Raw genomic sequence first — 21345 nt, 5'->3', positions numbered from 1 at the left:
AAAGTAGCAGCAATTGTCAACTGGGTGAGTAGAATTTTGGTCTAAAATGATTCCTTCCATAGTTTTACAGACTGTGAAATGCTGTATAATAATGGTTTTGATGTAGGTGACATAAGCCACCCACCCTTTTCATACAGGAGTTCTAGCCAAGTTTGGGAAATGGAATCTCTGTGCATTCCCCTAATCCTGCTTATGACAGCGTTGTCAGAGGGTCTCTTTAATACATTTACTATACATGTTGACCGCGAAGGAAGACTAATAAACAATCTGCCCTCATTAGATTGTAAAAATGATGAAGTTTCTTGGTCCTAGCTGACTAGGAAGCTCAATGAAAATAAATCGAATGACTCCTTCAAACGCCCCTTTTAACAATATTTTAGTGATAAACTATTTGGAATTTAGCCAGGCTGCAAGTCCATAAACTCAACATGTAAGCAAATGTTAATCCTTCAATTATTTACCTCTAAGAAACTTGGTCTGCTATTATTTGATGTCCCCGCATAGAGGGTAAAGCAAGGGCATGCTAGAGGAGGTCTTCTCATTCTTCTTTCTGTAGAGTGGAGTGGGATTTTAAAGTATTCTCTTTCCTGCAATAATGCCCAGTGTATTAAGATCAAAATGCCAAAGTCAAACCAGACTCTCATGCAATAGTTCTTTTCCTGTTTAACACTTATGTTCGCCCTGGCCTTTAATAAGAGTCTCTCCGAATGGAGATCTTTGACCGAATTGAATCCATCTTAGAGGTTGAACAAAATTTCCAATTAATAATGATGAGCAATTATAATCCTAAAATATTGAATGCTGCACTAATCGCCAATTTGCAAACAAAACAAGTGATGGACCGAATGTGGATCAATGTCACACATTCATCCCAGTCCAAGGATCTGGGCCCAAATCCATCGTTTTTTTGCGCTCCACACCACCCTGGGTTAGACAATGGCGATATGCAAATCAGCTCTGACTCTGTGCCCCATGGGAACAGTCCAGTCCGAACTACAAAAGCCATGTCCTTCCCAGAACGGAATCAAGCATCCGAGGACCGGACCGGTTTCGAGGTAACACCTCTCAGCCCGGCTAGCTTGACTCCAGTGGTGTGGAGTGCCTGGGACCCACGTCTGAGCATCCCCAGCGCACTTAGGGCGGAATTTGCAAACAAAACAAGTGATGGACCGAATGTGGATCAATGTCACACATTCATCCCAGTCCAAGGATCTGGGCCCAAATCCATCGTTTTTATGCACTCCACACCACCCTGGGTTAGGCAATGGCGATATGCAAATCAGCTCTGACCCTGTGCCCCATGGGAACAGTCCAGTCCGAACTACAAAAGCCATGTCCTTCCCAGAACGGAATCAAGCATCCGAGGACCGGACCGGTTTCGAGGTAACACCTCTCATCAGCCCGGCTAGCTTGACTCCAGTGGTATGGAGTGCCTGGGACCCACGTCTGAGCATCCCCAGCGCACTTAGGGCGGAATTTGCAAACAAAACAAGTGATGGACCGAATGTGGATCAATGTCACACATTCATCCCAGTCCAAGTATCTGGGCCCAAATCCATCGTTTTTTTGCACTCCACACCACCCTGGGTTAGACAATGGCGATATGCAAATCAGCTCTGACCCTGTGCCCCATGGGAACAGTCCAGTCCGAACTACAAAAGCCATGTCCTTCCCAGAACGGAATCAAGCATCCGAGGACCGGACCGGTTTCGAGGTAACACCTCATCAGCCCGGCTAGCTTGACTCCAGTGGTGTGGAGTGCCTGGGACCCACGTCTGAGCATCCCCAGCGCACTTAGGGCGGAATTTGCAAACAAAACAAGTGATGGACCGAATGTGGATCAATGTCACACATTCATCCAAGGATCTGGGCCCAAATCCATCGTTTTTTTGCACTCCACACCACCCTGGGTTAGACAATGGCGATATGCAAATCAGCTCTGACCCTGTGCCCCATGGGAACAGTCCAGTCCGAACTACAAAAGCCATGTCCTTCCCAGAACGGAATCAAGCATCCGAGGACCGGACCGGTTTCGAGGTAACACCTCTCATCAGCCCGGCTAGCTTGACTCCAGTGGTGTGGAGTGCCTGGGACCCACGTCTGAGCATCCCCAGCGCACTTAGGGCGGAATTTGCAAACAAAACAAGTGATGGACCGAATGTGGATCAATGTCACATATTCATCCCAGTCCAGGTGAGTGTGTGACATTGATCCACATTCGGTCCATCACCTGTTTTGTTTGCATATTCCGCCCTAAGTGCGCTGGGGATGCCCAGACGTGGGTCCCAGGCACTCCACACCACTGGAGTCAAGCTAGCCGGGCTGATGAGAGGTGTTACCTCGAAACTGGTCCGGTCCTCGGATGCTTGATTCCGTTCTGGGAAGGACATGGCTTTTGTAGTTCGGAATGGACTGTTCCCATGGGGCACAGGGTCAGAGCTGATTTGCATATCGTCATTGTCTAACCCAGGGTGGTGTGGAGTGCAAAAAAACGATGGATTCGGGCCCAGATCTTCAGACTGGGGTGAGTGTGTGACATTGATCCACATTCGGTCCATCACCTGTTTTGTTTGCATATTCCGCCCTAAGTGCGCTGGGGATGCCCAGACGTGGGTCCCAGGCACTCCACACCACTGGAGTCAAGCTAGCCGGGCTGATGAGAGGTGTTACCTCGAAACCGGTCCGGTCCTCGGATGCTTGATTCCGTTCTGGAAAGGACATGGCTTTTGTAGTTCGGACTGGACTGTTCCCATGGGGCACAGGGTCAGAGCTGATTTGCATATCGCCATTGTCTAACCCAGGGTGGTGTGGAGTGCAAAAAAACGATGGATTCGGGCCCAGATCTTCGGACTGGGGTGAGTGTGTGACTTTGATCCACATTCGGTCCATCACCTGTTTTGTTTGCATATTCCGCCCTAAGTGCGCTGGGGATGCCCAGACGTGGGTCCCAGGCACTCCACACCACTGGAGTCAAGCTAGCCGGGCTGATGAGAGGTGTTACCTCGAAACCGGTCCGGTCCTCGGATGCTTGATTCCGTCCTGGGAAGGACATGGCTTTTGTAGTTCGGACTGGACTGTTCCCATGGGGCACAGGGTCAGAGCTAATTTGCATATCGCCATTGTCTAACCCAGGGTGGTGTGGAGTGCAAAAAAATGATGGATTCGGGCCCAGATCTTCGGGCTGGGGGGAGTGTGTGACATTGATCCACATTCGGTCCATCACCTGTTTTGTTTGCATATTCCGCCCTAAGTGCGCTGGGGATGCCCAGACGTGGGTCCCAGGCACTCCACACCACTGGAGTCAAGCTAGCCGGGCTGATGAGAGGTGTTACCTCGAAACCGGTCCGGTCCTCGGATGCTTGATTCCGTTCTGGGAAGGACATGGCTTTTGTAGTTCGGACTGGACTGTTCCCATGGGGCACAGGGTCAGAGCTGATTTGCATATCGCCATTGTCTAACCCAGGGTGGTGTGGAGTGCAAAAAAACGATGGATTCAGGCCCAGATCTTCGGTCTGGGGTGAGTGTGTGACATTGATCCACATTCGGTCCATCACCTGTTTTGTTTGCATAATCGCCAATGACACCATGGAACTCTATGAAGCTTGGAGTATTCCTGATCCCGTTTTTCTATCCAGTCAAATGTAACTAGCATTTGCAATGCAATAGGACTCTCATTTACGTGAGACCTATTGCATTGGAAACAGGAGTCGGGCGGGGGGAAGGGGGGCGAGAAGGCACGAACAATGAGACTGTGGGGTGGGGGGGGGCGTAGGCATGGGAAGAAAATAGTGCTCTTTCAAAACTAGAAGTAAAGAGGCCAGTAGCCATGGAAGGATACAAATGACCACATAGCCGTCATAAGGAGGGACTAACAAGCCTATTAACCAATCGGAAAGCAGCATTTAGAAAATACAGGCATAAGTCAGTGAAAAAGAAGGGCGGGGGAGTGGGCGTGGCTTCTCTCCCGTGGTTTACTAACAGATCAAACCCAGAGCAGCGCTTGCGCACTGGCTCAGGGCTCGACCTAAAAAGGTTGCTCTTATATTTACCGTTGGGTATAAATGGGTAATTTTTAAATAGGGGAGTAAATAGGGATGTTGTGACATCATTTACTAAAAGAGGTGCTTATGGTTTTTCAATTATTTCAACTTCTCTTTACTAAGGCAGTCTGCCATAAAAGTACAGTTAAAATACACATTCAGGTCAAATTAATAAAAGGAAAAGGAAATTAGTCAAATATAGCACATTAAAACAGTTTTTACTATTCATTTCTATTATTGATTATATGATTTTCATTTACGACCTGTTACGTAATTTTTCTTGGCTCCAAGTTCAATTTGATCAGGGCAATGATCATCCGATAATTCATTCAACGCTTGAGTTACAGTTTCATTTGTGTTCGTCTTGATCTGTGAATGTAGGGAATGCAACCTCAGCAGTTGAACCGAAACATAGGCGGATTATTTGGAACTCTCCTTCTGTTGTCAGGATGAATAAGTTAACGACCTCCTTCTGGGTGTACAATCTGTGAGAAGAAGGAATCCTTATCCCTATATTTGAAGAAAGAATGTTAGCTGCTGTCCTTAAGATTCAGAGAGCTACAAATTCTTTGACTCTGACGGATTTTCCCCTGCAAAGAGTCTCACCAGTTGATGACATCAACACTTTTCAGGAGGTTCTTATACGAAGAGCTACAAGCTGAATATTTCATTGCCTGCTCCATCAACTGCTACATCAGTGATGTTTGAGACTCTTCACCAACATGTAGCATTAGGAACCCTTCTGCTCTAGGCTTATTAGAACCAGCCATGGAACTTTTTCTTGCGCCATCTGCAGCCAAAGCAGCTCTGTCTAGGCTGCAGAAAATGTATAAGCCTCCGGAGAAGGACCCGTTATTCCTGCAGTCAGATCCTCCACCTTATTCAGTTATCTTGGCTGCAAAAATTGTTCATTCTACTACTCCTTCATCCTTGGTCACACCAGACAAAGAAAGCAGGAAACCAGATTGATTAGGACGCAAGGTATATGGCACATCTGCCACAACCATGAAAGCGTTCATCTGCAGTGCTAGGCAGGTGTGACAGGTCCTTGTGGGAATCCCTGCAGCAGTTTGTAGAAGACCTCCCAAGAGAACGCAGAGAAGCCTGCATCGAAAGGATAAATGAAGGCATGATGGTCTCAAACCAAGGGATCTGCACTGCTACCGATTAATCTTTGATACATATCATACAATATGGACATTTAAATTTATCACTGAAAAGCATGAACATTCTCAAAGAAGCTAAATGTCCATAAGCGCGTTCAGTTTACTCTTTTAAATAGAGATTGTGTATATGATAGTCTGACAAGAATGTAGTTCCAACTACGTTACAAGATGAAGCTATACTTCCATATTTGCTTTATTAGGCCAAATCTGGCTTGCAGTTCTCTTCGATTAAAGACCATTTGGCAGCTATTGCTGCCTATAGAAAATGTCCTTTACAAACCTCTATTTTTAAAAGTCCCAGTTATTAAAGACTTCATATAGGGTTTAAGGAAAGTTTTTTCACCAATACGCCGTCTATCCCCTCCTTGAGAATTGAACATAATACTCTCCCTTCTCATTGCATCTCCTTTTGAACCTATCAATAAAGCCTGATTGCAACACCTTTTTTTGGAAGGCTGCTTTCCTTGTTAGCATGTACAGTTAGTGAGATTCAATCTTTATGTTCTCACGAACCTTATACAGTTTTTCAAAGCAGTAAGGTGGTTATGAGGACTCATCTGAATTTCGGATTTTCGCATCTATCAGGCCATTATTTTTTTTTTTCAGAACAAGCTTTGTCATATCAGGAAAGATTGCAAAAACATTCCACGGTACTCCGAACCCCGGAGGAGCCATGAGCAGAAAATCTAGGTACAGAGATTAGCAATCAATGCAGAATACAACGGAATCAGTTTTGCCGAAGAACCCCCCGATTTCCCCCCCAGCCCCCACAGAAACTACCCTCCACCTGGGTCCCCCCCTAACCCCAAACACTATGTTGGTCCATATTCGATAATACAGTCTATATACATTTGGCAGTACCCTCCTATCCTCGCCCAGGTCCATCCAACACCTGCTCACTGACAGCATCCTGTTGAGCCGGCGGCTCCAGCCACAGTCCCCTATAGTCCACCCACCTCTTCCAGATTTTGAAATGTTTCTTAGGGCAGCCTCGTGCTACGAACACCGGGCGTTCCAAACTCATATAGTAGTCCAATCCCTGCTTCCAGGCCTCTGTCGGGGGAGGTTGAGTATTTTTCCAGGCACGGGCCACATCCCTTTTGGCCACCACCAGGCCTAGGAGTAACAAGTGTCTTTTATAGATGTTGCCTCCCACCTGCTCCAGAACATGTAGGAGACCTAGCTGTGCCGTACGGGGGGGGGGTGTCCAACCCAGCATCTCATCCAGACAATCCCAGACCCGCCTCCAGTACTCCTCCAATGCCCCACAAGACCACACCGTATGCACAAACGTGCCCACCTCACGGCCACACCACAAGCAGTCAGGGGAAGCAATCAGACCAGCCCTATGCAATCTCTCTCTTGTATAGTAGGCCCTATGCAGGAATTTAAACTGAATGAAGCGTAATCGCACTGCAATAGCCATCTCCCTTGGGGCTGCCAGGGCCTCTCTCCAGCTCTCCTCATCCAATTCCCCAACATCTCTTGCCCATATAGACCTCAGTCTGTCCAGGGAGGAGGAGCAGTGGGTAACGAGGGATTGATAGATACGGGATTTTTTTATCCTCCAGTTCCCCCATGAACAACTTGGTTTCCAAGGGGCTGAATTCTGGCAATGATTCCAATCCCTCCAGGGCAGGGGAAATAGCGTGTCGAAATTGTAGGTATTGAAAGAATTGTAAATGCGGCATATCATATTCGTCCCTCAGAGCCTGGAACGACTTAGGAGTCGTCCCCCTCATAACATGCCCCAGCGTCGAGATCCCTATAGCGTCCTAGCCTCGGAATCCCCGCAACGCCACCAGAGCCAAACGATCGTTGTGCCACAGAGGAGTCTCCTGCGTCAGTGTATTCCACCACCCCATACGGCCCAGCGCCCTCCGCCACACCTGAAACACCACCTGTGTAACCATCGGAAGGTTCCTTCTTTTGGCCGCAGAGTAGAGAATCTCATGTAGGGTATCAGGATCCATCAGGTACCGCTCCAGGGCATACGCCGGGTCGCTGCGGTCGCCATACCACCATTCGTTCAACACCAACAGGTGGGAAGCTTGGTAGTAAGACAAAACATCTGACGATGCCAGGCCACCACAGTATGTGGACAAGAAGCAGGTGCAAAGTGCCACCCGAACCGCGCCCCCAGCCCAGAGAAAGAGACCTAGCGCCGAGTTGACCTGACGGAACCATTGCGGCGAAACAGGGTATGGATGATTCTGTAGTTGATAAAGTAGATGCAGGAGGGCTACCATCCTAAATATGGCGGAGTGGCCATAGATATTGAGGGGCATGCAGGACCACGTCTTCATATCAAAACGAACTTTGTCCCACACCGGAACGATATTGCGTTCCCACGAGACTCCCGGTATATCCGACAGGAATACCCCGAGATATTTGATGCCCCCGGCTGCCATCCGGAGGGCCGACGCCCAGTCGCCACGCGCAGCACCATCGCCTAGGGTCCATAGTATAGATTTCTGTATATTAAGATAGAGCCCCGAAACTTCACCAAATATCCTCATAATTTCAAGAACTCTCGGCCCGACCTATTAAGGTCAGTGAGAAAGAATAGCACATCGTCCACATAAAGAGCAATCCTATCCGATGGACCAGAGTCCCACTCGAACCCCCTCATCTGCGCATCCATGCGGACCCACGCCGCTAGGGGCTCCATGGCGAGAGCAAATAAATATGGCGAGAGAGGGCAGACCTGGCGGGTACCCCGTCCTATAGGGAAGGCCTTCGAGATAGCTCCCGCCACCCGAACCGACGCCGTCAAATCAGTAAATAGTAGCCGAACGTAGGAAAGAAAGTGGGGCCCAAGATTCAGCCGCAACAGGAATGCCTGCAGGTAGACCCAGCTCAAGGAATCAAATGCTCGATCTATATCCGCCAGCAGCACCGCCGCATGGGCTCCAGTAGCTTTCATCATTTCGAGAGCCACTTGGGCACGTCTGATATTGTGCCTAGTAGCCCTGTGGGGCATAAACCCAGCCTGGTCTGGGTGGACCAAGGTTGTGATCAGCGGGAAATCAGGCCATTACTTTGCCATTTTCTTTCAGCACCCTTCCACTCCAGCAGAAAGAACTCTCTACTCTTAGATTTTAGATGGGTCTTAAAATGTTATCTAGACAAACAAAAGAAATACGCAAGTCTAATCAATTATTTGTGAACTATATCCAGGTGGATAGTTTCCTGCATCCTGATGAGGAATATTCCTATTGCTGAAATATGCAAAGCAGCTATGTGGCAATCTGTTCACACTTTTACCAGACACTGTTGTTTGGATCTGATGCAAGAAAAGGTGATCAAGTAGCCCAGGCTTCCCTGAGCTAAACTCTTCTATTAGCTTTTTCAATAGATGATCCTTTTTCTCTTCTGCCGCAGTTTGTAGGGATGGGCTTTCCACTCTATTCAGTGCTTAAGATGATACAGGTCATTTAGCTAACACTAGCCCCAGGAACTCCATTGAGGTATTGTACCACCTCCCGCCAAGTAGGTATGATCGAGCAGCTCCAAGCTACATGAACAAAATCAGCGCCTGTCTCCCCTCAGTGCGAGCAATTCACCACCTGTGCGGGGTGTATAGCATGTAAGGTTTTGGGGGTGAGGTATGCCTGATGGTTAAAACAATACTGTTTTAATTTAAAGTGGGTGTTAGACAAGACCGTTCTTTCCCACTTGTGTACTGTTTTCCACTCCTGGATATTAATAGGTTCCTCCACCCCATCTACCTTGTATTTTCAGCAGTGGTGTAGCAAGGCCTACCTGTAGCACTCTCTACACCTGGGAGACTACCCATTTTCTCATGAAATCCCACTAGGCTAGGGCCAGCAGTGTTACTAGTGTATTGTGACAGAGGCAGCACATCTGGGAAGCCAGGACAGAGCTCTCGTGCTGTGGCTGACAATTTTGGATATTGAAGGTACTGTCCCTCCCCTAGGGTTAAGGTTTCCGCAGCTTCCTGTCTTTTGATGAAGACCCTTCTGGGTATTGATCACCCAAGGTGTCCCAGCCTCCCCTCCTCCACCGCTCCACCAACATGGTGGTGACCATTCGCGCAAACGATTGTGGTGACCAGATGTGCATATCTATCTCATTCAGGGTGCTCCCAATCACACATTTCACTGCCTGATCCCATCCATATTCTGCAGACATATCTCACCACTTACACCACAGTAAGGCTGGAAGTAGCTCTGTATCAAACGAGCATTTCAGCAACCGTTTTTCTCAGTTACTTGGGTCTAGCCAGTGTACTGCATGCTGCAGTTGGGCCTCTATATAGTAGAGTTCCAGGTCAGGCAAATCCACTCCACCCCCCAAACCCCCACTCCCCTCAGGCCCCAGGTTCGCTTGAGTGTGGAAAGCCGTATCTGTTTCCATCTGTTTGCCCACAGTATTCTACAATGAGCTTGTCCATTTCAGTAAAATAGGGAATTGGGATCTCATATAGTGTACCCCGCAACGTATACAAGCATTGCGGTTGCATCGCCAGCTTCACGAGTGCCACTCTGCCCATCAGCGACAGGACAGGGTTTTCCAGAACATGACCATCTGCTGCAAGCCCACCACCACCCTTCCAATGTTATGGGCCATGAAGTTTTGTTCCATATAGGCAATACAGATCTCTAGGTACCGCACCGACCCAGTCTCCCAGGGTGATCCAGACTCTGGTAACTTCTGGGCTGAAACAGTCACCAGGGTCCTGAGGGGTAAGAGTTTAGATTTAGTAGGGTTGACATAAAGACCCAAGGTTTCCCCAATCTCGTGCTTTGCTCACAGCAGGATAGGCACTGAATTCTCCAGTTGGGACAAGTAAACAAGGTCATCGTCCACATACAGCAAGATCACATGATGTTTCTCTCCAACTGTGATTCCCAAGGGGCCCAAGCACAGACAAGGAACAATAAACACAAAGATGAAAATAAGTCAACCAAACAATAATTTAGTCCACATTGTTTAATTCACAATGGGAGTGTATATTGAATATACAGTTTGTCAGAACAATAAGTTAGTGGTTTTCACAGTGCCCCAAAACGGGAAAAAGGGGAGGGTGGTGAGTGATAGTGTGAGGATGTAGTGAAAGAAAGAAGGAAGATTCTTAAGTGACAGTATAATCAACAAATATAACTCATTTGTCAATGTTACAAATTATGGACAAAGAACAGGACCGTCAGGTTCATACACTCATCTCGAACAAAAATCATACTCCAAGAAGTTCAATAAATGAAAACAATGGGGCGTGGAGTTGATAGTCAAAGGCAGATGGTTGTCGACGTTTCGACCCTCATATGTGCAGATAGTAGTACTAATCTTGCTGCGGGGTCTTCATCAGGACTGGAAGGTAGGGACACATAACCTATTAGGTATATAAATATATATATTTTAGACACGGGAAGAAGTATCCCTAGATATATCAAAGACAAAAGGCACATCGGCCCATGATGGGAAAGGTAGGGGTTGTAGGTTAACAGGGTCCCGACAAAGTTACTGGGACATTGTCAATGAGGCATTTATGCAGTGGCTAAAGTTGCGCTGAGACGTCACACCAATACATTACACATTGGAAAGCATGAAGTCACGAGCAATTGAGGATGAGCCGACCCGACATGGGTGGACAAGGCCATGGATTACTGAAGACGACTGCTAATTGGGACATGGTAATACACCTGGAACCCGAGGGATCAGGACCAAAGTGCAATCACTGAGTCGCGTGTTTATCGTGTCAGAGCAGGTTAATACAAGTCATAAGGTCATAGGCTGTTAAACTTACCACTGACGTGGTATATACAGGACCCGATGTTGAATACATTCAAGGTCGAGCAGACCGATAGTGAGGGAGGATCTATAGGGTTAAAGTGTTGACGGACAATTAGAAGGTGCAATTTACATTAAAAGGGACTAGATTAAAGGCAAGTGGTGAATGACTCACCGTAGTTTAGAACATACGTTGATTATAGTTGCTCAGAAGCCAGTCGTGGTCCGGTATATCAACAATAGTGTGAAATCTATCAAATATAATTGGAGTAGACATTTAGGGAACCTTAAAAACCTCAAGGCATCGGACATAGTGATGCACTGGAGGGGAGAGCACTCACCCAATTTCCGTGTAGAAAACACGTTCGACGGGAATCGTGTACAATTGTAATCCGGTTGGAAAACTATTCTCGGAATATCTGAAAAAGAGGGCGAGGTGGAGTTAGAGACTGAGCCAACACGAGAGGTTAATCAGCATTGGCTAGTAGGTAGGCGCCCTCGGAGTTGGGATAATGCTTACCAAGCACGGAGTGAATCACGTCCTGATCACTGCTCCAAATCGCAATGGCGAGGTTGGGTTCCGGGTTTGGTAATATCACCATGGGAACGTGGTCACGTGGTGCAAAGCACCCGTATGGACATGGTGGAAAGACTATTTGCGTTTCCAGGTTACAATGGACCTAGCGATTCAACAATGGACAGAGCCCGAGACTCATAATCCCATGGACAGGATATGGGTTGGACGCATGATCTAATCCTAAAGACAGCGTGGCATGGACATGCATTGTTGTAAACGGTTGGTTAAATTCGGATAGCGAAAAAGATGTGACACATTAAACATTAAATGTTGAAAAACCTTCACATGATTAGATGAGTAAAACATTCAATGAGCGAAATTTCCTATGAACAGCACATTCACACCGGGAGTGGCGTACCTCTCACAGGAGGGTAAAGGCCACGTGACAATGCCGACAGATGATTCTTGTACTAAGCATGTAATTACCAAAGAGTTCATATATTTGGGAACATGATGTAATACTTGTTAAGCACTTTTCAAAGAAAGGGAAAGTCATGTAACATCATTAGAGTTATGGCGTACCACTCGCATGAGGGTAAAGGCCACATAGAGTGTAAATGAGATAGTATTCAAGACAGGGTGGCTAATTGGGAGAGGGAGCTATCTTGTTCATTCAGCCCAGTCTCAATCGAATCAAATGTGAACATCCATTTTAACTCGCGGGTATTGAGGATGTTGGCAATGTTCCCACCCCGGGGTCCCAGTGTGGCTTTTTCAATAATTACCCATTTGAGACTTTCTGGTGAATGCCCAGCTGTTGAAAAGTGATCAACCATTGGTGCGCCCTGCACTTGACATCTGATTCTACTCATGTGTTGAAGTATCCTCACTTTGGCTTTTTGCTGTGTCTGGCCAATGTATATCATTAGACATGGACATAGGATGGCATAAATGATGTTTGTGGAATTACAATTGGTGTGTGTCTTGAGGGGAATTTTTTGATGACGATATACAAATTCCTTGGTCTGAATTGTGCTGTCACATGCTTTGCAACTGCCACATCTGAAGTGACCAACTACAGGAGGTAGGTTCCAAAGGGTGGTGACGGTGGGATCCTCTGGTGTCTTTAAGAAGGAGCGGACCACATGGTCTTTGACACTCCTTGCTTTTTTAACCCCTTCCATGCTGGTGACGAACCCCAGCCGTCATGCACTACGGTGCTCGTGTGCTGATGACGGCTGGGGTTCGTCATGGCCCGCCCCTGTTCCTTTTGTTTACCGCACGGGGGGCGGAAACGGGCCAGCAGGGAAGGAGTTAAAGGCATGTAGAGGCGGGTCAGTTTGCTTGATGTCATCTGATATTAGTTCCCAGTGGTGATTGATTATGCGTTTTATTTTGTTACTTTTCGTGTTAAAAGTAGTAACGCATACTATTCTTTGTTCCGGTTGATCTTTGTCAGTCTTTGGGGTAAGTAATTCATCTCAGGGGTAGAACCAGGCCCTCTTCCTTGCTCGCTTGAGCAATTGTTTGGGATATCCTCTACTCAAAAGTCTGTGTTTCAGTTCTTCCGATTCCGTGAAGTAGTGATCTTTGTTCGAACAATTCCTACGGATTCGTAGGAATTGCCCGAAGGGCAAATTGTCTCGTAGGGCTCTAGGGTGGTGGCTGTTGTAGTGCAGCAACGAATTCCTTTCAGCAGGTTTGCGGTACAGCGTGGTTAACAGGTGTCCTGAGTTTTCATAGATGGTGAGGTCCAGAAAGTTTATTTGATGGTTGTCAGATTGGATGGTAAACTTTAAATATTGAGACTGCTCATTCAGCCAACTGAAAAACATCATTAGTTTTTCCAGACCGCCGTTCCAAATCAGTAAAATATCGTCTATATATCTCATCCAGAGGCCCAGGTGGTCTCTGAATGGATTGACCTGGTTGAGCACAGTGTCCTGCTCAAAGGCTGCCATGTATAGGATGGCTACATCCGGAGCAAAGGGGGCCCCCATTGCTACTCCTGATGTTTGGATGTAGAATTTATCTTTGAAAATAAAGAAATTCTTGGTCATGGCTATACGGAGTAGGGCCACAATGAATTCAGTCGGTACTTGGACAGGTGCTGGTCGCTGATGCAGGCAACGTGTGATAACCATTAATGCTTCGTGTTGGGGAATGCACGTATACAGCGATACAACATCGCAGGTGGCCAGGCGTTGCTGATGTGGATCAAAGGTTGAATTTTCGACAATGTTTATGGTGTGCATGGTATCACGCAAATAAGCTGGAGTGGCCTCTGCCATCGGTTTTAAAAAGAAATCGATATATTTTCCAAGGGGCTCAAGAATAGAGCCGCACCCTGAAACAATCGGACGACCACGGGGGTCTGCCATGGATTTATGGATCTTTGGTATAGTGTAGATTGTTGCCAATCGTGGATGCTGTTTATTCAAAAAATTGAACTCCAATTCCGATAGGAAGCCTTGATCTCGACCAGCTTGTGTTATCTCCAGAATTTCTAGAGCAATTGCTCTTGAAGGGTCCGATCGTAGTTGTTGGTAGCTGGTTCCATCATTTAATTGACGAAGGATTTCCGATTCATAAGAAGTAACGTCCTGCACCACAATGGCACCACCCTTGTCTGCGGGTTTGATAACAAGTTGCTCGTTACGGGCCAGTGATTGTAGGGCCAATTTTTCTTTTTTACTGGTGTTATATATGGTGAAGCATTTGGTTCCCAGGAGCTGTAGTACATCTCTCAAAACAACCGATTCATAGGCCAAAATTTTATGTGACATGACACTGTTGAACAAGACAAAGGCGGAGGGGGGTCTCAACCCAGTAACAGATGATTGGATAGTTGGTGCAGAATTGCGAAAGAAATATTTTAACCTTATTTTTCGGAAAAATTGAAACAGTTCAGTGCGGATGATGAAAGTATCCGGGTTGTTGGTGGGGACATACGATAGTCCTTTCCCCAATATTTTGATTTCGTCATCATTCAGGGTTTGTTTTGATATGTTCACAACAGGGCTGTCAACCCCGGGGGAGCTCCTCCCAGTAGTCTTAGTCGAGGATAATTTTCAGAGTTATTTACCATCTGTAAGTTTTGTTGCGGGTAACACGTTCCCCGTGTTGTGGTTCCGTCTGGAAATGCACCTGTTTCTGTGGTTGGCCACGACCTCCATTCCATGTGTTTGTGCTTTGTTGAGACCCACGTTGTTGGCCGCGTTGCCAGTTGTTGCTTCTGCCACGAGGGGGACGCCATGACCCCTGGCGTTGCCCTAAAAAAGGGTTATATTGATACTGTTGATGGTACCCGAAGTCCGGATAGTTCTGCTGGAAACTGGGACCCGGTTGTTCTTGCTCGCCCTCCGAGCTGTAAGAGGAGTCAGAGAAAGTATGGTAGTTTCGTCTGCCTCTAGGGGTTCCCCGGCCTCGGTTGGTGAATCTTCCTTGGTTGTCTTGTCGGAAATAATCCTCTTGTAGATAAGGATAGGTTTTTTTCTTATCATACAGCCTAATGTCGCGTGCCAATTTCTCAAGTTTACGATTTTGGGTTGTTAGATCGAAGTCTTTGAGCGTGGCTTCTAAATTTGTTAAGGTTTCCGTCGCACTTGCAAAGTAGGCATCTGCCGCTATTTCTGCTTTTAAGGTTTTAATTTCAGCCGCGATTAGTTGGATTTGTTCAGCAGCAGTTTCCACGCCAAGGACCATCCAATGACGGGAGCAGTTATTCGCGACGTGGCTAAACCCTTCTCTGAATTTTGGTACCTCCACAAAAATGGCCGGTTCGATCTTTATTTGCAACCCAATGGGAATGATGTTTTCCTTCAGGTACTTCGTTAGGAGATGGCCATGCCACCTGGTGCATAATCAATCACCACTGGGAACTAATATCAGATGACATCAAGCAAACTGACCCGCCTCTACATGCCTTTAAAAAAGCAAGGAGTGTCAAAGACCATGTGGTCCGCTCCTTCCTAAAGACACCAGAGGATCCCACCGTCGCCACCCTTTGGAACCTACCTCCTGTAGTTGGTCACTTCAGATGTGGCAGTTGCAAAGCATGTGACAGCACAATTCAGACCAAGGAATTTGTATATCGTCATCAAAAAATTCCCCTCAAGACACACACCAATTGTAATTCCACAAACATCATTTATGCCATCCTATGTCCATGTCTAATGATATACATTGGCCAGACACAGCAAAAATCCAAAGTGAGGATACTTCAACACATGAGTAGAATCAGATGTCAAGTGCAGGGCGCACCAATGGTTGATCACTTTTCAACAGCTGGGCATTCACCAGAAAGTCTCAAATGGGTAATTATTGAAAAAGCCACACTGGGACCCCGGGGTGGGAACATTGCCAACATCCTCAATACCCGCAAGTTAAAATGGATATTCACATTTGATTCGATTGAGACTGGGCTGAATGAACAAGATAGCTCCTTCTCCCAATTAGCCACCCTGTCTTGAATACTATCTCATTTACACTCTATGTGGCCTTTACCCTCATGCGAGTGGTACGCCATAACTCTAATGATGTTACATGACTTTCCCTTTCTTTGAAAAGTGCTTAACAAGTATTACATCATGTTCCCAAATATATGAACTCTTTGGTAATTACATGCTTAGTACAAGAATCATCTGTTGGCATTGTCACGTGGCCTTTACCCTCCTGTGAGAGGTACGCCACTCCCGGTGTGAATGTGCTGTTCATAGGGAATTTCGCTCATTGAATGTTTTACTCATCTAATCACGTGAAGGTTTTTCAACATTTAATGTTTAATGTGTCACGTCTTTTTCGCTATCCGAATTTAACCAACCGCTTACAACAATGCATGTCTTTAGGATTAGATCATGCGTCCAACCCATATCCTGTCCATGGGATTATGAGTCTCGGGCTCTGTCCATTGTTGAATCGCTATGTCCATTGTAACCTGGCAACGCAAATAGTCTTTCCACCATGTCCATACGGGTGCTTTGCACCACGTGACCACGTTCCCATGGTGATATTACCAAACCCGGAACCCAACCTCGCCATTGCGATTTGGAGCGGTGATCAGGACGTGATTCACTCCGTGCTTGGTAAGCATTATCCCAACTCCGAGGGCGCCTACCTACTAGCCAATGCTGATTAACCTCTCGTGTTGGCTCAGTCTCTAACTCCACCTCGCCCTCTTTTTCAGATATTCCGAGAATAGTTTTCCAACCGGATTATAATTGTACACGATTCCCGTCGAACGTGTTTTCTACACGGCAATTGGGTGAGTGCTCTCCCCTCCAGTGCATCACTATGTCCGATGCCTTGAGGTTTTTAAGGTTCCCTAAATGTCTACTCCAATTATATTTGATAGATTTCACACTATCGTTGATATACCGGACCACGACTGGCTTCTGAGCAACTATAATCAACGTATGTTCTAAACTACGGTGAGTCATTCACCACTTGCCTTTAATCTAGTCCCTTTTAATGTAAATTGCACCTTCTAATTGTCCGTCAACACTTTAACCCTATAGATCCTCCCTCACTATCGGTCTGCTCGACCTTGAATGTTTTCAACATCGGGTCCTGTATATACCACGTCAGTGGTAAGTTTAACAGCCTATGACCTTATGACTTGTATTAACCTGCTCTGACACGATAAACACGCAACTCAGTGATTGCACTTTGGTCCTGATCCCTCGGGTTCCAGGTGTATTACCATGTCCCAATTAGCAGTCGTCTTCAGTAATCCATGGCCTTGTCCACCCATGTCGGGTCGGCTCATCCTCAACTGCTCGTGACTTCATGCTTTCCAATGTGCAATGTATTGGTGTGACGTCTCAGCGCAACTTTAGCCACTGCATAAATGCCTCATTGACAATGTCCCAGTAACTTTGTCGGGACCCTGTTAACCTACAACCCCTACCTTTCCCATCATGGGCCGATGTGCCTTTTGTCTTTGATATATCTAGGGATACTTCTTCCCGTGTCTAAAATATATATATTTATATACCTAATAGGTTATGTGTCCCTACCTTCCAGTCCTGATGAAGACCCCGCAGCAAGATTAGTACTACTATCTGCACATATGAGGGTCGAAACGTCGACAACCATCTGCCTTTGACTATCAACTCCAGTCCCCATTGTTTTCATTTATTGAACTTCTTGGAGTATGATTTTTGTTCGAGATGAGTGTATGAACCTGACGGTCCTGTTCTTTGTACATAATTTGTAACATTGACAAATGAGTTATATTTGTTGATTATACTGTCACTTAAGAATCTTCCTTCTTTCTTTCACTACATCCTCACACTATCACTCACCACCCTCCCCTTTTTCCCGTTTTGGGGCACTGTGAAAACCACTAACTTATTGTTCTGACAAACTGTATATTCAATATACACTCCCATTGTGAATTAAACAATGTGGACTAAATTATTGTTTGGTTGACTTATTTTCATCTTTGTGTTTATTGTTCCTATGCAACTGGGACCCCTTCCTTCCACTACTTAGATAGCCCAGGTCCCAGTGACTCTAACTGGGTATACCCCCCTATCAATATCCAAGCACAGACAAAGCATGCAAGCCACCAGTTCAATTGCCAGTACAAACAGGAACGGTGACGGGGGCAGCCCTGTTGCCTACCCCTGTGGTGGACAGACCTCCACAAAACCGTACCCCCCACCCCGCATCCTACCCCCTGGGTCTACATAAAGGAGGTTCAGCCTCTGTATATTGCTGGCTCCGAACACCCACTGGTTCCAGTGCCAGCTGTTGATAACTCCAGTCAACTGTGTTGAAAGCCTGCTCAACATACAAAAACGCTAGAGCGTAATCTCCTCCAACAGGTGTGGGGCATGATACACATGTGCAAGGCACCTCAAGTTTTAGAGTGTATTCCGCTATGGGATAAACCAACACTGATCATTATGTATCAGTGCTGAAAGGTACCTCCGGAGGTGGGAGGCCAGGGCCTTGTTTAATATTTCATGTCCATATTCAATATGGAGAGCGTGTGGTAGGTAGAGGCCTCAGGCAATCCTTTCCCTGTTGAGGTTTCATTACAACTCTCGCCCCCTGCATTGTGTCAGGGAGTATCTGAAAGAGACTATTAGTTATAGATTTCTTTCCTTAGAATTAACCCCAGGTGGATCCGGAGAATGTTTCTTCAGCAGTACCCCTGCGCTTCGATAGGTGGCATCGGTTGACTCCACGTTCGTCATTGTCATCGTGATCGCCGGAATGATGTTGCGGTATCTACTTAGACACCGCCCCTGTGTGCTGACGTCCGATCTTTTTTTTTCCACACCAGCCAGCGCACTTCCGGAGAGAGTTTGTACCCTTTGTCACTTTTTGACAAAAGTTTCTTCAACTTATGTCATTGTCTTTTCGAGTCGTTCGACTCCTGGTGCACCCCGGGGACTGTCCCATCGATGTACCGGCTTCAAACCTTGTGACTCCTGTCACAAATTGATGTCGGTCACGGACCCACACCTCGTATGCCTCTGGTGCCTGGAGCGCGACCACGACGCAAAGTCGTGCTCCGACTGTCGGGCCAGGAACCCGAAGTCTTTGCAGGAGCGGTCCCTAAAGCTTCTAGAGGCCTGGCAGTCATCTCCACGCCGCTCAAGGTCCCGGTCCAAAGGGAGGTAGCTGAGTCCCCATCATCATTCATCTTCGAAGTCTTCGGGTAATTCGAAGCACACGAAGAAGCCAAAGAAGCACAGTCGCTCTTTGCCTTCTCCCTGTCCGTCGGCCAACAAAACACGGGGCGCAGAAAGTCGTTGTCCTTCGGCTCTGCCTGCGGAGCCTGCTGGGATGGCTCCGAGCTTCCCTCCCTTTCCTGGAGCCTAAGCCTCCCCTGCTCAGCTTCGTGCTTTTTACAAAGCCCTCAACTCCATCTTCGGGCAGCCCGACTCCGCTGGTGCGCCTTCAGGCAGCGCGGACTCGGCTGGGGGTTCTAGGCCTTCGATGCCGCAGCTCTGACCGACGCGGCAGGGATCCAGGCCTGGATCCGATCGGTGCCGGTTGATCTGACGAGACCGATTCCACTGACTACATCACCGACGCCAGTTGTGTCCTCTGCCGGCGTCGACCTCTGCCTCCCACTCGATTTGAACATGGAGCCGGACCGGCGTTGATCAACACAGGTACCAGCGCCAACTGGTACTTTTGTACCACTGTTCTATCCTGGCATTCCTTTTCGCCCTGTGCGGTAGTCAGAGGAGGGGGAGGAGGCCTGGGTGGGGTCTGTGGCCCCTCTGGCAGACCAGCTAGAAGAGCCGGACTTTGGAGAAGGGTTGGGTGATGCCAGTGGTCTGGATACTTCCCCAGACCTTGGTATGCTTTCTCTCCCTACCGTGGCCACAAAGGAGGGAGCCTCCTACGCTGTGGTATTGCGTAGGGCGGCTGAGGCCTTGGGCCTTGAGCTTCCTACGGTGGCAGTCATGTCTAACCTCCTGACTCAGGTGCTTCTGCCTGTACCGGCCTCCTCGGAGCCCCTGCTGCCGTTCAATGAGACCCTCATTGATATCCTTCTGGGCAATTTTTTATGCAGCACATACAGTGGCCGTGCAACGGTCTTGTAGCACGGCTTGTCAAATAGCTTTAAAAAAATATATATATATATACATATAGATTTTTTTATGAAGTGCGGCATGCCAAGCTTGTTAGGCATTTTTGTCTGAGGGCATCTCTGTGCCGTCCTCAGTCTCTCAACACCCTTATGCTTTGCAGCTTAACCCCTCCCCCTAATCGTAGCTTGACCTTTCCTTGTTTCAGACGGTTGCTCACGTTGTACCCTGTGACCAATGTCGACCACATAAAACGTAAATGCTTAATTAACTGAAAGTTTGAGCTGTTGCCGTTTTAACCCTTTGCATGCTGCACACATTTTGACGCTGTGCGGGCGATTTGAATAGTGGGCGGGGTTCGGATGGCTGCTGGCTGTCTTCCGCACAAGCCCACCGTATCGTCGGACTGCCGGTGGCCGTCTGAAGAATGCAAGGGGTTAAATAATAATGCAGCGCTAATAGCTCAAACTTTCAGTAGCGTAAGACCTATTGCATTGAAAATGTTTGTTCCATCTGCTTTATGGGTTTTGGAGTGGGATCAAGAGTTGTCTTGAAATAAAAACCTTTATTTCGAAAATAAACAACTTGTAATGTCTGCGTCCAAAACAAGATAGCACCAGTTTGCTAAGCATGTGAATCATCCGAACCACAAGCAGCAAACCAGTTGACAAGGTGTTTTTTTCAATACAAAATGTGATCCTTGAAGTTAGGTTGACAGTTTACATGTATGTCTGCTCTCCATTTGATTTCATTTGCCATTTTATGTGGTTTTAGCGATATCACACACCGCCTCGGTCAAGATCTTGTTCAGAATCTGAAGATGATGATAAAAGCAGTGAGACACCACCTCACTGGAAAGCAGAAATGCAAAGAGTAAGAGCTTACAAACCTTCAAGTGGAGAAAAATGGAGTAAAGGAGACAAGTAGGTTATTAACACTTCAAACTCTGTTGAAGATATCTTTTTAGAGTTGATGTATAATATTTAGACCTTTTTTCAAGTATTAGGACTGTCAGTAGTACAAGTCCTATCCTCAAAATGAAGATAATTTGTTTATTAGGCTGGCAGCGCAATTTTTGGTGTAGTTTGCAGTTGGCATATTTGTATATTGATTGCAATTAAAGGGCACATCAATCTGCAAGGGGGTACTGGTAAAATAGTTTGTTAGCCTTAAGGCACTGGTTAGGACTTGGTTTTGTGGGATGGAGGGTTGGAAGCTAGGGTCAGGAAGGCTGGAGGTAACATCTCTATTCATTGTTGTTGCTTTAATGGAATAATGTTAATGTTAAAACATTTAGTAGTGATAAAAATATG

At 46.8% G+C, this 21345-nt stretch overlaps 1 protein-coding gene across 5 annotated transcripts in view; it reads left to right on the top strand.

Moving 5' to 3' along the window:
* Window positions 1-21345, top strand: part of NKTR (natural killer cell triggering receptor) — a 492868-nt gene that overhangs the window by 312945 nt on the left and 158578 nt on the right. For all 5 annotated transcript variants that reach the window (XM_086941096.1, XM_086941095.1, XM_086941094.1 and 2 more), the window contains one exon: window positions 20807-20955. In XM_086941096.1, coding sequence (XP_086797222.1) covers window positions 20807-20955 — 149 coding nt within the window. The remainder of the gene's footprint in view (window positions 1-20806; window positions 20956-21345) is intronic.

Source organism: Lissotriton vulgaris, chromosome 10 (assembly GCF_964263255.1).
Source record: "Lissotriton vulgaris chromosome 10, aLisVul1.2, whole genome shotgun sequence".
In the NCBI taxonomy this organism is placed as follows: Eukaryota; Metazoa; Chordata; class Amphibia; order Caudata; family Salamandridae; genus Lissotriton; species Lissotriton vulgaris.
This window is presented reverse-complemented; position numbering and strand designations above follow the sequence as displayed.